General features: G+C 40.3%; 1 protein-coding gene across 1 annotated transcript in view; it reads right to left on the reverse strand.

Annotated features, from left to right (window-relative positions):
- The window catches only part of LOC127647230 (ADAMTS-like protein 3), a 295,504-nt gene that overhangs the window by 60,229 nt on the left and 219,186 nt on the right, over positions 1-16,089 (reverse strand). The window contains exons 8-12 of the mRNA XM_052131370.1: positions 14,861-14,935; positions 9,098-9,255; positions 5,795-5,906; positions 4,573-4,711; positions 4,405-4,455 (exon numbers count right to left, since the gene is read on the reverse strand). Coding sequence (XP_051987330.1) covers positions 4,405-4,455; positions 4,573-4,711; positions 5,795-5,906; positions 9,098-9,255; positions 14,861-14,935 — 535 coding nt within the window. The remainder of the gene's footprint in view (positions 1-4,404; positions 4,456-4,572; positions 4,712-5,794; positions 5,907-9,097; positions 9,256-14,860; positions 14,936-16,089) is intronic.

The following is a 16,089-nucleotide window of genomic DNA, read 5'->3' on the forward strand; positions in this document are numbered from 1 at the left end:
TTTATTTTTTTCAAATTTAAAAGGATCACATTGAATGTTAAAAATCCATTTGACATCAAAACTGACTCCATGTACTCACTGGCGGTTAAGGCAGTGACACCCCCTGACAGAAGCCTGGCCCCCCCACTCACAGACAACCTGTCAGACAACATGACAGATGTGGCTTGGTGGAATTCCTTCACCGCCACTGTTGAGACTGACGCGTCACCTCCTCCTATGGAGCGAGCATCATCTCCTCTCCCTGAGAGCAACACATGTCCCAGGCTGCCTGAATTATGGCACGGACCTACTGTCATGCCAAGGGGTGATACCGGGGTGAATGGAGACTTCATCCTCAAACTGTACTGAGGATTTGGGAAATATTTGGCAAAGCAGAAATCATTCTATTTGCCTCAGTGGAGAATGCCCACTGTCCCCTCTGGTATTCTAAGTCCCAAGCCCTGATGGGAACTGACGCAATGGCACACAAATGGCCGGTGGAATGCAAATATGGACCCTGAGAGGACAAGGAAATGGTTCTATTAATTGTGCCGGAATGGCCCAACCAGCCATGGTTTCCAGAAATGATGGAGATGCTTTACAGCTCACCTTGGGAAATACCACTGAGGAGGCACCTCCTCTCTCAGACGCAAGGCACAATCTGGCATCTCCAGCCCCAGCTGTGGAACCTGCATGTGTGACCCCTGAATGGGTAGCACTACACGTGCCAGAATTGATGCGTTCAGTAATGAACACACAGAGCATTGTCCACAAGATGCCTCTATGCACTAAAATGATAGGTGTTCACTGATTGGTGTCTCTTACATGACAAGGACCCAGTAAACTGCCCAATTCATGAAATTCTCATATTTCTTCAAGAGTGATTAGACGCAGGCACCTCTGTAGGCAATCATGATCTAATCATAAAGCTCCTTAAAGAAGCAAGACAAATAAAACCCACCTAGGCCAGCTACAGTCCCGACTTGGGACTTAACATTAGTCATAAAAGCTCTCGCAGAGCCTTTGGACTCTGTTGATTTGCGCATGCTCTCCGTTTAGACTGCACTACTGCTGGCTCTGGTTTCAGTAAAATGGGTCTGTGACCAGAGGGGTTACCAGGATATCATGTTTGGGGGGGCATTTGGCTTGTTTGGGGGGGCAACATAAACAATTGAAAAAATCGGCTTAAAATTAAGCTATACTACACACAATCTGTTTTAGTGCATATCTTTTTCCAAGCCAGGAACCCAGAGATAGGCACAGGGCCCCTATTAGACTATACGGCTTAAACTGGATTTTTGTTGTGTCAGACCTCACTCATCTGCTAGCGATGGAAAAATATGCACAAAACAATCCACTTTTAAATTGTAATTTATCATCAGATGCAGAGGCGTTTCCAGCATTGAAGGACATCCAGGGCTTAGCCCAGACAATTTTATTTTCACACTAGCAACCACTTCCCTGTAGTCCAAAGCTGGTGAGAGGGTATTCTTTGAGTTTTGCTCTGGCTGGGCCTGTTTCTACAGTTCCTAAATCTTCCACTCTAGTACTATCCTCGACTAACTCATCCTCTCTCCTCCCTGAATCATCTGTGATGCAAAAGAACAGATACAGCACATAACACATTGCAAATCAGCTTCAAACAACTAATTCATCAAGTGCTACATATGTCAAATTGTGGACCAATACCATTGAAGAAAATGTATTGGGAAGAGCAGATCAGTTGGATTGCCCTTAGATCTATCATGATTCTTGAATTTTCATGTACATTAACATAAAGTCATCACAAAAGAGTTATATTATAGTGAGTAAAGTGAGGTTAAAAAAAATATTGAATATAAATAATTTATATTTTTTGACATAAATAGTCAAAATGATGTATAAGATCCTAAGTTAAAGCAATACATGAATGACTTTTGTCTAAGTTCATTGACACACTATGGCATCATCTCTATGAGAATAATTAATCTGTCAAAATCCTTTCATTAGGATCATTGAGATAAACAATGTTTCACTTTTAACTTTCTCTAAAGTAAAGTGTCTTATTAATTGTTCCCAGTTTCCATGCCTGATTCTGGCACAGCTGCTGCTCCTCAGTCTGTTGCTCATCTTTGCTACACTCTACAAAACCATTTAATCAAATCAAAGTGTATATTTACTACAAACTAATATCACGAAACAAGTCACACATACATTTTATGTTAATGCTTATTGGTTATCCTTAGCGAAAACAACACCTGATAAACAAAAAAAAAGTACACTCCGAACGGGACTCGAACCGCAATCTCCGACATGAGAGGCGACTGTGTTAACTCAGAGCTACCAAGCTGCATCAATCTAAACAAGGAGGTTAGAGGCTACAACTCTTGAGGTTTAGCCTACTGTGGGTGAAAGCCAGCTAGATGATGATCTTAAGACTTTAAGGACAAAAACAAATGTGAATTCTTACCCACTGACTTCTTTCGGAAAAATCCCCAAAGCCTCATTTGCTTAATTTTTGCTGTCTTTCCTGCTAATTGCCGTTAACTCGCCACTAAGTAACGTTAGTTGATGTAAAGACTATGCAAGCTCCTCCTCTACCTGCTGCATATTCTACAGAGAGGAAGAAATGGAGTCGCCCATAGGCTACCGACAGCAAAGGAACTTATTCTATAGGCTAGATTATGCCTATGTCTATTTTTACAGGCTGTATGCAGTATGTGCAAAGCCAAAGCACAATGAAATAAGGCAACTTATGATTTCGGGGGTTTACATAGGCTTTTGTCCGGTTTCATATTTGTCAGTCAACTATTCAAAATACATTCGGGCTACACTCAAAACATTCGGGCTGAAGCCCCGCAAAATCGGCTGCCGCCGCCTCTGATCAGATGGACAGATTATTTCTCAAATTCTCAGGGGAGGCAGAGCTTATCCTAGGGGAGGCACTGCCTCCCCCAGCCTCCCCCTAGACACGCCCCTGTCTGTGACCTGCATGCACTATCAGTCAACAATTCATGTCTGGAGTTTGGCCCCGGTCTTTCAAGAGTCACTGTCAAACCCAGGAAAGGCTATGTACCCAAGGTCGAAACCACGCCCTTCAAAGCACAGGTGGTTCATCTTCGGGCCTTCTCCTCCTCCATTTAATTCAGATAAGGAACAATCATTGCATTTGTTATGCCCTGTGTGGGCACTACATGCATACGTTGAACGTACTTGCCAGTTCAGACTGTCTTATCAGCTCTTTATATGCTATGGAGGGCACACAAAAGGAATATCCATCTCCAAGCAAGGCTCTCTCACTGGATTGTCGATGCATTTACCCTGGCTTATGAGTCATAGGGTAAGACTTGCCCAATTGGTGCTAAAGCACATTCAACTAGACATGCATGACCTCCTCATGGGCATGAACGAATGGTAGGTCCTTACAAGACATATGTTTTGCAGCAGGATGGTCCTCTCAAAACACATTTGCAAGGTTTTACAACCTAAAGTACCGTAGAGACCGTAGACCGTAAAGTCCCTTTCTTCACAAGTCCCCAACATTTGCACAACCACCTGCATTCAGGCCGTTATAATTTACCATAAAGTCGCAAGCACATTCATTATAAATAAACTCCCTTCCCGACTGGGTTCATAAGGAGTTAATTCATACTATATGACTATAGTTCATATATTCGTTATGAGTGCATTCCTCTTGGCCAACACGAGGATCACTCACTGCGGCATACTCATGTCGGTCGCCGTCCCATAAGACAGTGGCGCCATGTTTCCTCTCTGGAAAGTTATGTTGTGTAGTGCGGAGTGATGGGATTCAGTTCCCCATATATGTAGCTACGCAATGTCAAGTGTACCGAGTCGTAAGGGAACGTCTCGGTTACGAACATAATCACGGTTCCCTGAGACGAAGTCAACGAGACATTGCGAATGCTAGCTGCACTACAAGACTCAGAGTTCTTGAGACACAAGCAATGTGCTCCTTGTTCTTAGTCATAAATTCTGAGGAAATGGTGTATGTGTACCTGTTTTTATAGCAGACATTTTCATGCAAAAACAGGCGGGGCTCAAACACCATAGACAATATTAGAATATTGACGTTATGTTAGAGAGGTTTCAACTAGGTCATGTAAGAAGTCACTCCCTTCACTTGTCTTGCTGAATACACCATGTTTCACTAGGAAATGCAAATAAAACAAAAGTGGGTTGCAAAAACTGCTTCATGTTTATTTTAAGGACCAGAGATGGCTTTAAGCATTACACATTCCTTTATAAATAAATGATCAGTTATGACATGTAAGAATAAATGTCTAGTACATGTGGTCAAGTATCTTAAGTCCACTAAAAATGACATATTGGCTCTGTTGATCTCTATCAATATGTGAGTGGTAAGTGTTGTGGTTATGTTTTAAGTTTTATGTAGTGTGATGCACACTGTAATTGATTCCACACCGTGGAAGAGGCTGGAAATGGTCATAGGGCATCACTTCCTTGAAGCCATCACTGCAGAGAAATAAACATCATTAGCCCCTGAAGTAATTCAGATCTATTCTTTACAGCTGAACTCATTGTGTTTTGTCTTGGAAGGTGTGTTACTGATACTGATAAGACAGAACCAGCCTTTCAAGGCAGGGATCCATGTTGCACTCTTTCAGTTTGGGCTTGGGTTTGGTGTTCTCTGGGTAGCTGTGGCAGAGGTGCTCCATGACCACTTTGCTGTAACGGATGTCCACGCAATCAGCCGAATTGAGCTGATAACCTTCAGGGGCAAAACAAAAAGTCATAAAAAGTGCCAATGACAACATGTAGTAGTGTGGTACACAATTTGCATGTTGCAATTCTCCATCATGCAGGTCGTTCCATCGTGCTATTGTAGGTTGTGGAAAATGCAGCAGACTACAGTGTTCTGACATGCTTTGCTGGGACTGTACAGCATCACTCCACGACTGTGATCCAGACACTTAAATTGGCTTTTTATAAAACTGATTAATAAAGTAAGCTTGACTAGACTAGAAAATACATTGGGGACAGAACTTTGTTACTCAATGACCATGAACTACACAGACAGCTTTTTTTGTTGCACAGCATCTCCTGCAAAACTTGTTTACATGCGCATCCTCCCGTGGACATCGACGGGGCAGAATAGGTTGGTGGATGCTGCGGCTAATCAGTTATAGTGTAGCTTACAAAGTAGGATACATTTTTTACAGCTAATTCGGGATGCACCATTAAGAAAATTGTTTGGCCGATACCAGAGCCGTTTCTAGCTATAAGCGATATAAGTGGCAGCTTAGGGCCCCCAAACAACCAGGGGGCCCCACAAAGCAAGTTTTTTTTTTTTTCTTTTTTTAAATATACTAAAAGCTGTGAGTGGGCCCCTCCAAGTACAATAGATAACAATATTTTGCCACTTATCTCATTTTGTAATCAGATCACTGTTTTGCTCAGGAATTTTGCTTAAAAATGTGCAAAGTGGTACAAAAGCTATGTAATTTATCTAAAAATAAATAATTTACATTGAACATGGATTGGATCTGTTGAACACATGACAGGCCAACATTTAATGTGTGCCACATCGAGAGATAAAAACAATATAAAAAGTTTAAAAAGATTAAAAAATATATAACATTATGAGTTATGTGAGGAAAATAAAAGGTTATTTTTTAACATTTCTGTTTTTGCAGTCTTAAACACCAGAACTCACATTTTCCATATTATAATGGACAAAAACAAATTCATATTACGGGTTATTATATTTACAACATGCTTTACTTTTTTGGATTACATTTTTCATTCTTGTTATATTATATTACACATAACCCCTCTTATTAATGTCACTTACCCCCTCCACAGGTGACAGAGCAGGGAAAGAAGTCAGTCTCTCTCCACTGGTAGCGAATGGGCTGATAAAATATGAACTGCATCACTGTGTCTTTAGGGCCAGCGTACTTCACCTGAGAAGAATCACATTTTTACTAATTATCTGACTGATCCAAGTCATTACTTTTAAGGGGATAATTCAGACCCAAAAGAAAATTCTGACATTGTTTTCTCACCCCAACATCGTTCCAAACCTGTAAACAGAGCATGAACCAAATATGGTGACAAGTCAGTGGCATCAAACCTAACTGGTTCTTGTGTCATGATGATAAAGATTTGGTCATGAGATGACACTGTCACAGTTTGCGCACTGTGTCAACCAAGGAAAAGAGGGCAGGACTCAAATATGAAGAGAACGGGGTTTTATTACAACATGAAGAAAAAAAAACTAACAGAACAAAGCAAACAGGTATCCAAATAGAAGAACAAGACCAACAGAAACTGAGAGATAAGGTAACGAGATGAACTGGCCCAGGACAGCACACACGAGGGAACTAAAATAGGGAGAGAAAACAAACAGGTTAACAGGTTAACAGGTGAAAGGTGGGGCAAATGAATTAATAATAGGCAAACAAGGAAGCGGGGTGTGATGCGAGACTGAGAGACATACGGCAATACAGAAACAAAACAAAGCCACATGCTCTCACAAGACACAAACACCCGAATGACAGGAGTGCATATCACCAGAGACAACAGCAACATGCGCTCATGCCAAACGGCAAACAAGATGGGACATTTGTGTGAGTGCTTGGCCACAGATAAAAAGGCAACCAAGACTGAAGCGGCCGAATCCCAGCATAAATGACAACGGATCGCAACCCGGAAGCACAGTGCAATTGGTATGCAACGCGAAATGCAGCAGTGACAAGGGAGCAACCTCCATGGTCGTGAGCACCGGCAGTGACAGGGGAACAAGCTCTGTGGTTGTAAGCACAGACCATGGCAGGGGAACGGCCTCCGTGGCCGTGAACACTGGAAGTGACTGTGGAACGACCTCCGTGGTCATGGGCACAGGCAGTGACAGGGGAATGACTTCCGTGCCTGTGAGCACAGGACGAGACAGGGGAATGACCTCCATGGTCATGGCACTGGCAGTGACAGGGGAAAGACCTCCATGGTCGTGAGCACAGGTAGTGACAGGGGCACGACCTCCATGGTCGTGGGCACTGACAGTGACATGGGAACGACCTCCAGGGTTGTGAGCACAGGCATTGACAGGGGAACTGCCTCCGGGCTGTGAGCACAGGCAGAGACAGGGGAACAACTTATGTGGTCGTGGACACTGGCAGTGACAGGGGAATGACCTCCATATTTGTGAGCACAAGCAGTGACAGGGGAACGGCCTTCATGGCTGTGAGAACAGGCAGAGACAGGAAATGACCTCCGTAGTTGTGGGCACTGGTTGTGACGAGAATGACCTCCGTGGTCATGGGCACATGCAGTGACAGGGGAACAACCTTCATGGTCGTGAGAACAGGCAGTGACGGAGGAACGGCCTCCATGGCTGTGAACAATGGAAGTGATGGGAGAACGACCTCTGTGGTCATGGGCACTGGCAGTGACAGGGGAACAGCCTCCATGGCCATAAGCAAAGGCAGTAAAAGGGGAATGACCTCTGTGCTCATGGGCACAGGCAGTGACAAAGGAACAGCCTCTGTGGCCATGAGCAAAAGCAGTGACAGGGGAAAGATCTCAGTGGTCGTAGGCACTGGCTGTGAAAGGGGAACAGCCTCTGTGGCTGTGTACAATGGAAGTGACGGTGGAACGACCTCCATGGTCGTGGGTACTAGCAGTGACAGGGGAATAACTTCTGTGGATGTGAGCACAGGCAGTGATAGGGGAACGGCCTCAGTGCCTGTGAGCACAGGCAGAGACAGGGAAACAACCTCCGTAGCCATGAGCAAAGGCAGTGACAGGGGAACAACCTCAGTGGTCGTGGGCACTGGCAGTGACAGGGGAATGACCTCCATACTCGTGAGCATAGACAGTGACAGGGGAACGGCCTCAATGGCTGTGAGCACAGGCAGAGACAAGTGAATGACCTCCGTATTTGTGGGCACTGGCTGTGACGGGAATGACCTCCATGGTTGTGGGCACAGGCACTGACAGGGGAACGACCTTCATGGTCGTGAGAACACTGGACGTGACATGATTCTTTAAAAATATTTCCTTGTGTGGTTTGCAGAGGAAAGTTATGGGGTTTTAACAACATGAGAGTATATACTGTGTGTAATGACAGACATTTCATTTCTGGGTGAAATGTTTCCTTTAGTTTTACTTTTAATGGTCATTTTCATTGTAATGTTGCAAAACAAAGATAACCATTACCAGAAAAGAAGTCAAATTTTGAAAATGTTTTCATTTGTAATAACCACCAAATTTACTTAAGAGGCCAATTCCAAATACTATGACAATGCTGGTTCCATATGAAACGCAACATAAATATTGTCTAGTCTTTGATGATTAGTTAAACAGCCTTTGCACACTGCTTCAATTAACTAGAGTACTGAGTCTTGTTTAATTACAGTAAAGCCATAGTGTCCCTATTAACCATTAAGGTTCATGTCGTGGCCTCGAATGAGAAATGTCTGAAAAGATTATAGTGTTGCATGTTTACAGTTCCAGGCAAGTAAACACTTATTCTCTGTGGCTTTTAAGTCCAGATGTGTTGTCATTCACAGGGTTCCTACACAGAGACGTTTAACATTTCACTTGGCAAAACGTGTTTTTGTCAACGTCATCAAACAGTTTTTCTAGCTTGCCGATTCATGATCTGTCAAGTGACACAAGAAACCAATGGAGTCTGGCATCAATAACGTCAAACCTGCAGTGACACATCTAGAGGCAAACATTTTTTTATTGAAACAAATGCAAAAGAGATTAGAGAGCTGCAGCAGAGGGGAAGATTTTCAGTGTATAATGCCTTCAAATGTTTCTGTTTCTTACAAAACACTGTGGCATGACTTCACAACACTTGGAATGTAGTGCACAGGTCATATGGACTACTTTCATAAAGATTTTATGATGCTTTTTTGCCCTTTTGGAGGTCAGACAGTGTCAATCACCATCTGTTTGCATTGTATGAAAAAATAGTGTTTTTTTTTTGCATTTCACAGCAGTAAGAAAATAATACAGTGTTGAAACATGAGTGTCAAAAAATTATAACAACAGTTTTTATATTTGGGGTGAACTGTTGCTTTAAAATCTTAGGAGGTAATTCAAGTAAATAACTTTGTATTTATAGTATCAACTGTCAGTCACCCACCTTAATTGTGAAGTCTGCAGACAGCGGTCCATGGCAGAGGAGGGTTTGCCTGTCTACTGATCTCTGGTACTCTACAGTGTTGTCACCCAGAATTTGAGAACCAGAAGAGCTGAACACGACCTCCTCTCTCCTGCTGTTTGGTGCATGGACTTCGATAACTGAAATATGAAATGTAAACATTAAAATGTTGCATAAACAATAAACAACTCATCAATGAATGAATGGCCAAAGACAGCATAAAGTCTAGTCCAGTTGCAGCTTATTTTGTCTAAGAACCGCGCACTTAGACAGGAAAACTATTCGACAGACATGTAACTTGACCAACCGTTTGTTTTGTTTTTACTTGCTGTTTAGTGGCTGATTTAACTGAAGTAGATGAAGCCACAATAATAGACCAGCAAACCACATTATGGCTTCATCTACTTCAGTAAAAAACCTAGTTAAAACTTAAAAAATGCATTTAGACTGATCAGAATTTCTGTTTGTACAAAAGTAACACTTTTTAATGTAGAAGTACAAATTACTTTACAGACAAACTATTAAGTGGAATATCCAGTACTGTTCTGTTCACAAATATCTAGTTGCTTCTAAGTGCATCAAACAAACTCTTGAGTATCTTTCAAAGTTTTAAAACCAAGACCACACAAACTTTGGCAAATCCAGTGATTAGGTATTCCTCACAAGGACTTGTTATTGTTATTTTTTTTACAGAATTTTGTTTTCTAGTGGACTGATAAAACCTTTGCACTCCTGGAAGAACAATTTGATAGGAGCATGTGATATTCACAAGTGCCTTTCAATTTCAGATGGCCAATGACCAGACAGTGATTACAACAATTAGTGAAATGTCTTAGAGTATAATGTGATTTTGGTCTTTTGCCACTTTTTATTGAAAGGCAAGTAGAAAAGGATCGGCAAATGTCATAAGCTAGATTTGAACTACTATCACCCATAGGCGCGCCACAGCATGTGCATGAATTTTTAGACCACTAACTAGTCACTAAGTCCAACTTGACATGCATAGATATGCTCTAAATATTTCGGTATGATAAAAAATACATAAACAATATCACATTGTTCACAGTATTGACAATTAAAGGAATAGTTCGTCCAAATATGAACATTCGCTCTTATTACTCACCCTCCAGCCATTCCAGATGACTTTCTTTCTTCTGAAAAACACAAACAAAGATTTTTAGAAGAACATCTTAGCTCTGTTGGTCCATTCAATGCAATTGAATGGTGGCCAGAACTTTGATTCTCCAAAAATCAAATAAAGGTAGCATAAAAGTAATCATACGACTCCAGCGGTTAAATCCACATATTCGTTTGAAAACGCATATTTTTCTCTAAATTTTGACCTTCCATCCCCACTGAGATTTATCCAAGTGGACAAATTTGAAAACGCCGTCTTCACGTTGTAGTGTATACTGCGAAAATTGAGATATATGAAAACGATGATGTATTTGTTATAATGTGACGCAGTCATGTGATCTATTCAACCACAACAATCAAGATGGCAGCCTGTGTTATAGTGGTGCTGTAGATATTCACTTTGATAGTGTTGTTAAAGATAAATGTAATGTTGTACAACCTTTGTGCATTCTTTCAAAGGTGATGCAAAATTTACTCGGAATTGGTGTCCGGCGATCGAACACAAAAAACATTTGTGTTTCAGACCTTACATGCAACGGCGATTTTTCACATGCGCAGTAATGGGACTTAAGTGTTTTCATACATTTCAGTGTGGATGAGCAACTTTTGGAAAATGCTTGAAATCAGCAGTGTGGAAGGAGAGAGTTTCAAAAACGAAAACACTGATTTCAAATGTATCTGGATTAATGTACGTAGACGTAGCCTCAGAAACGATATGATAAATAGGTATGTGTGAGAAAAAGATCAATATTTAAGTCCTTTTTTACTATAAATCTGCACTTTCATTCTCACTTTCAAATTTTTCTTTAGTTTTTTGGCGATCCGCTTTCTTTGTGAATATCGCCATCTACTGGTAGGGACTGGTCGAAGGTCATCCACACCTCTCATAGCACTTGTGAAGACATGAATTTAAAAACTGGAGTCTTATGGATTACTTTAATGCTGCTTTTGTGTGTTTTTTGAAGATTCAAACTTCTTGTGACCATTCAGCTGCATTGTATGGACCTACAGAACTGAGATTTCCTTTTCAAAATCTTCCTTTGTGTTCTGCAGAAGAAAGAAAGTCATACACATCTGGGATGGCATGAAGGTGAGTAAATGATGAGAATATTTATATTTTCGGTTGAACTATCCCTTTAAAGTTAACCGAGAATATTTATATTTTCGGTTGAACTATCCGGTTGAAATCAAAATGGCCCTATTTGCTTTCTAAATAAACATTCCCGGTCTTATTGTGCATGATTCATCAGTGCACATTATTATAAAAATGTTTTTGTCTTTATAACCTTTAATCACAATGTAATAATTTTCTCTGAAACAACTTTCCTTTTTGACTGACATCACAAATAGGGACTTTTCAGCACCTCCCCTTCACCCACCAGGATGCATTCTGGTAAACTTTTAACGATCCAGCTAATCCCAATGAAAAAAATCCCCCATATTTTTTCCACCTTGAATATCATGTTTCACTTGATAGTTTGTCTGATTACAGAAATGATCTGGGGTTGCGAATAGTGTTTCATGTGTAAATCTGGAAGAATGTGAAATAAAAATAAACATATGAATATATTTGTATTAACAGAAGGGGCACCAAAATCTCTCACTCTCACATTAAGTTCTTAGCGCAACCATTCAATCTGTAACTTACAACATCACAGAAAAATCATCATACAAGCAGCTTGTTTAAGTAAATGCATATTAACTGTAATTGACTGCCAACTTTAATCAGAAAAGGAGTGAAGAATGACCGATGTGGAAAATAAACCTACTGGTCAGCAGTTTCGAGAAGACGGTTTAATTATATCAAGCTGCTGCTTGATGTTCTCTTCTGATTTTGACCAGTTGTTTGTTATTTCTGCTTAATTTAATGCTCTCAGCCAATTACTCTGCAGATGCTAATTACTTTATTATCTTACTCTGTAATTTAATGATTGGCAATTATTCCAAAGACAGTGTCTACATTTTAATACAACAAACCTATATTTGTTTATCCATAAAATTGTCAAAAACACGTCAAATATAACATTTACATAACAACGGAAACAGTTTGATATTTTACTACTTGAAACTATGAAAAGAGCTATTCAGATGTAAAATATCTCAATGCAGAAATCCTACCAAGACTCGCTCTACAGGAAATGTGATTATAGATCTATAGGGCTTCTCATTTAGTTTCCCCCAAGTTCATGAACTTAACTGTTATGTATTGTATCATTGCGGTTTTGTTTTCTTTTGGTTTTCTATAGTCTTTTCTCCTTTAAGGCATTTACTGTATGGAGAACATTTCCAAATTCATTATGTGAGCTTTGGGATGGTTGATGGACGACTGGTGAATGTAATTTCCAGGTCACTTAAACCCCATTTTTCAAACATCTAACAACACAAACATCCACTAACTGCCATAAATGAGTTCTAGTTTGCAACCAATAAGGTAAGAGCTATGAAAACAAAGCTGGGTAGGTTAGAGGGCTTAAATATTGCTGCCTGTTGAGTAGAGGGAATAAAAGGGTTCCTGTGGTATGCAAGTGTGTATAAGTGTTAGTGTGCATCTGTCGGATATGGTACAGCTCACTGGGCTTGGGCTTCAGCAAAGCCTGCATGTCCGTTATGGAAGTCTGGTAGATTGTTGGCCGCATCTCCATAGTGCCGGGCTCTCAGCCACTGCAAATTAGCCTGCATGAACGCTCCATTCTTCTACTCTATCCCAAAGTTCCCTCAAACCTCTTAGCATTTGCCAGTCCCACTCAGGTAATAGGAAATCTCTCTTTTTTGGTCTTTCAAGCTAGATACAGATATAAAATCCATATGGATTCCCACACTATGCTCCTACACCAGGCAAGCAACTATGTTAAATACAGTTTGGCTGTGCCACTGTGGACGTATTATGAAGTTCAGACTTATATTTCAGATGTTGGAAGAGAACTTTGGAAAGACAATCCTAGATGCCACTGATGACCAGTGCTGCACTGTCACAACTTTCTTAAAGAGGCAAAGATGTTTCAAATACAATTACAATGTCCAGATGTTGAAAGGGAGACAAGAGAAAAATAGAGAGGTGAAGGCCTTAAAAATTTGAATGCCAACTTAAGAAATGACAGCGTGAGAGCTAATTTTAAGTCTGCTGCAAAAGTTATCCTTATGCAACACTGAAAATGGCTCAGTTATACCATATAGCAATGTCAGTAATATCAAGCATATTTAATTCTGCAAAATGAGTCAAATGATATGAGGCTGCAATTGAACTAAACTCAGCGCAATGCTCACACAGGATCTCAACTATGACCTTGCGTCTATAACAAAATCCACCAACTGAACAAGGTCCCACTTGTTTAGAAGTGCAACATTTGCTTAAGGCCAAATACATTTATTTCAGTGTTTTTAAAGGAGACCTATTATGCCCCTTTTTACAAGATGTAATATAAGTCTCAGGTGTCCCCAGAATGCATCTGTGAAGTTTCAGCTCAAAATACACCACGGATAATTTATTATACCATGTTATAATAAACAGATTTTGTGTGTGTCTCTTTAAATGCAAATGAGCTGCTGCTCCCCGCCAGCTTTCCGGAAGAGGGCTGTGCCTTTACAGCACATGCTTCGGATACTACAGCAACAACAAATCAGAAACAATATGACTGACTGCGTAAATACTGGAGTTTAGCCATATATGTATGAATATATATATATATATGTATATCTGGTCTCTGTGCATACAATCAGAGACAATGGTAACTGACAGTAAACGTTTATTACTGTAAAGTGTGATACTTACATCTTCAGGATACAAAGCTGAAACACATACAGTTGGTACTGATCCATGCTTGAGAATACCATTTTTGGAAAATCCTACTTTATATTGACACTCATTCACAGTCCTGTGTAAAATGATTTGCACAAACATATGCAAATCTTTGTATGTTCTGGGGCACATTTCCTTCAAAAACCAAACTTGTCCACTGCGTCTTCAGTGGTTCTGATGCCGGGAGTACATGAAGACTCTTATGTTCACTTTTACAGTCAACAACTGAACACTTATGATGCTTACGAAGCTGAGACATCTTCTCACTGTATCTGCTCCAGCTTGAAAACAAAAAATGGCGGACTGTGTGTAGATCACTCAGGGGATGATCTATGATAATAGGGTGGAGTCCGTCACCAGTCGTGGGCGAGACCTGCTCAAACGTGATGTCACTTTAGAGCAGAAATGAAAACCATTCATTTTGACACACTGTTTTTGATTAATAGAAATATAAGTAAGAGGAGTGGGTGGACTTTTAACATTGTAGGGTGATTGTGTACTCACACTGCCGACTCACATTAATGTACAAACACCAAACGTGAATTTTGCATAATTTGTTCTTCAAAAATGGGTAAATCTCACAGAAGATATCAGATCATATTGTATCCCAGATTAAACTGAAAATAAATAAATAAATATTAGAAAATTCCCTTCAGTCTTTGACTAAGCTTCTTGAGGGTCTGTGATGACTCTTTTTAATGGCTTCTCAATAGCAGACTAAGACTGCTTTTCCATGACAGTTTTATGAGAGTTTCTCTAAATCAAGGATTAGACTGTAAAACACAAAATAGGGTTACTATGTATAATCTCACCAATCACATCTGGTCCCTTGGCTGTAATTCTGAGACCTCTGCTACCCATAGGCACTTCAATCACCGTCTTCATGGCTGCAGAGAAAGAACCACAAAACAGAAGTTATTAAACGACACAAATTTCGGTGATTGCATCGCTTGTGTTGGACATATGTGTTTCTTATGTGGTAATTTTAGCTAGGATTCCAAATAATAATTATATCTAATTTCTCCATAAAAATAAAGTGACAGTGTAACAGAGACCAAGGATACGTTTGGAATGGTATACTACCATATTACTCATCCTGTTTTTGCAGTACAATATGTGCACTGTGCACAGTATGCAAATTTCTGCGCAAAGCTCACTGCAGCCCACAATACATCACACTTAAAGGAATAGTTCACCCAAAAATGAAAATTCTCTCATCAGTTACTCACACTCATGCCATCCCAGATGTGTGTGACTTTATTTCTTCAGCACAACACAAGCAAGGATTTTTGGAAGAATATCTCAGCTCTGTAGGTCCATAAAATGCAAGTGAATGTGTGCCAAATTTTTGAAGCTCCAAAAACCATATATAGCCATTATAAAAGTAATCCATATGACTCCAGTGGATTACTTAATGTCTTCTGAAGTGAAATGCTTGGTGTAAGAAATAAATAAATATTTAAAAATATTTTCACTTAAATTGTTCTCTTCCAGCCAGCTGTGGCTTGCACGTTGATGAGGGTGGAGTTAAAACTGTGTCTTGTGTGATGTAAGCAGCTGTTGCTTTTGAACGTGATACTGGTTCCATAAAAAAGAAGTTTATGCAGCGGTCTGAGCAAGGAGCTCGTTCTGAGGCATCTCCTCCATTAATTTGCATTCAAATCGATTCAAACAGCTCTCCTTGTTGAACCACTCCAAGATGGCGCCACAGTTGACTTTTCCAAACCAGCGAATGGGGCATCTATGTATGATTCTCTATGCTATTCTGTTGTAAACATATTTTTTGGTATTTCATGCGTTAGTTCTCATGCAAACTTGCCAACGTGGTTACATCATACGAGAGGCTGCGTGACCTCGAGAGAAATTTCATTTTTGGGTGAATTATTCCTTTAACGGGCTTGATTTCCAGTGTGAGGCCTGTTATACACCTCAAGCAAAAGCAACATGTAAGCAGCACTTTATTTTTATTTATTTATTTAGCTCCCATATTAAAAGGATAGAGTATTCACACTGGGAGCTGAAGCAGCGCATCAGAGCACAG

Source organism: Xyrauchen texanus, chromosome 1 (genome assembly GCF_025860055.1).
Source record: "Xyrauchen texanus isolate HMW12.3.18 chromosome 1, RBS_HiC_50CHRs, whole genome shotgun sequence".
Taxonomy (NCBI): domain Eukaryota; kingdom Metazoa; phylum Chordata; class Actinopteri; order Cypriniformes; family Catostomidae; genus Xyrauchen; species Xyrauchen texanus.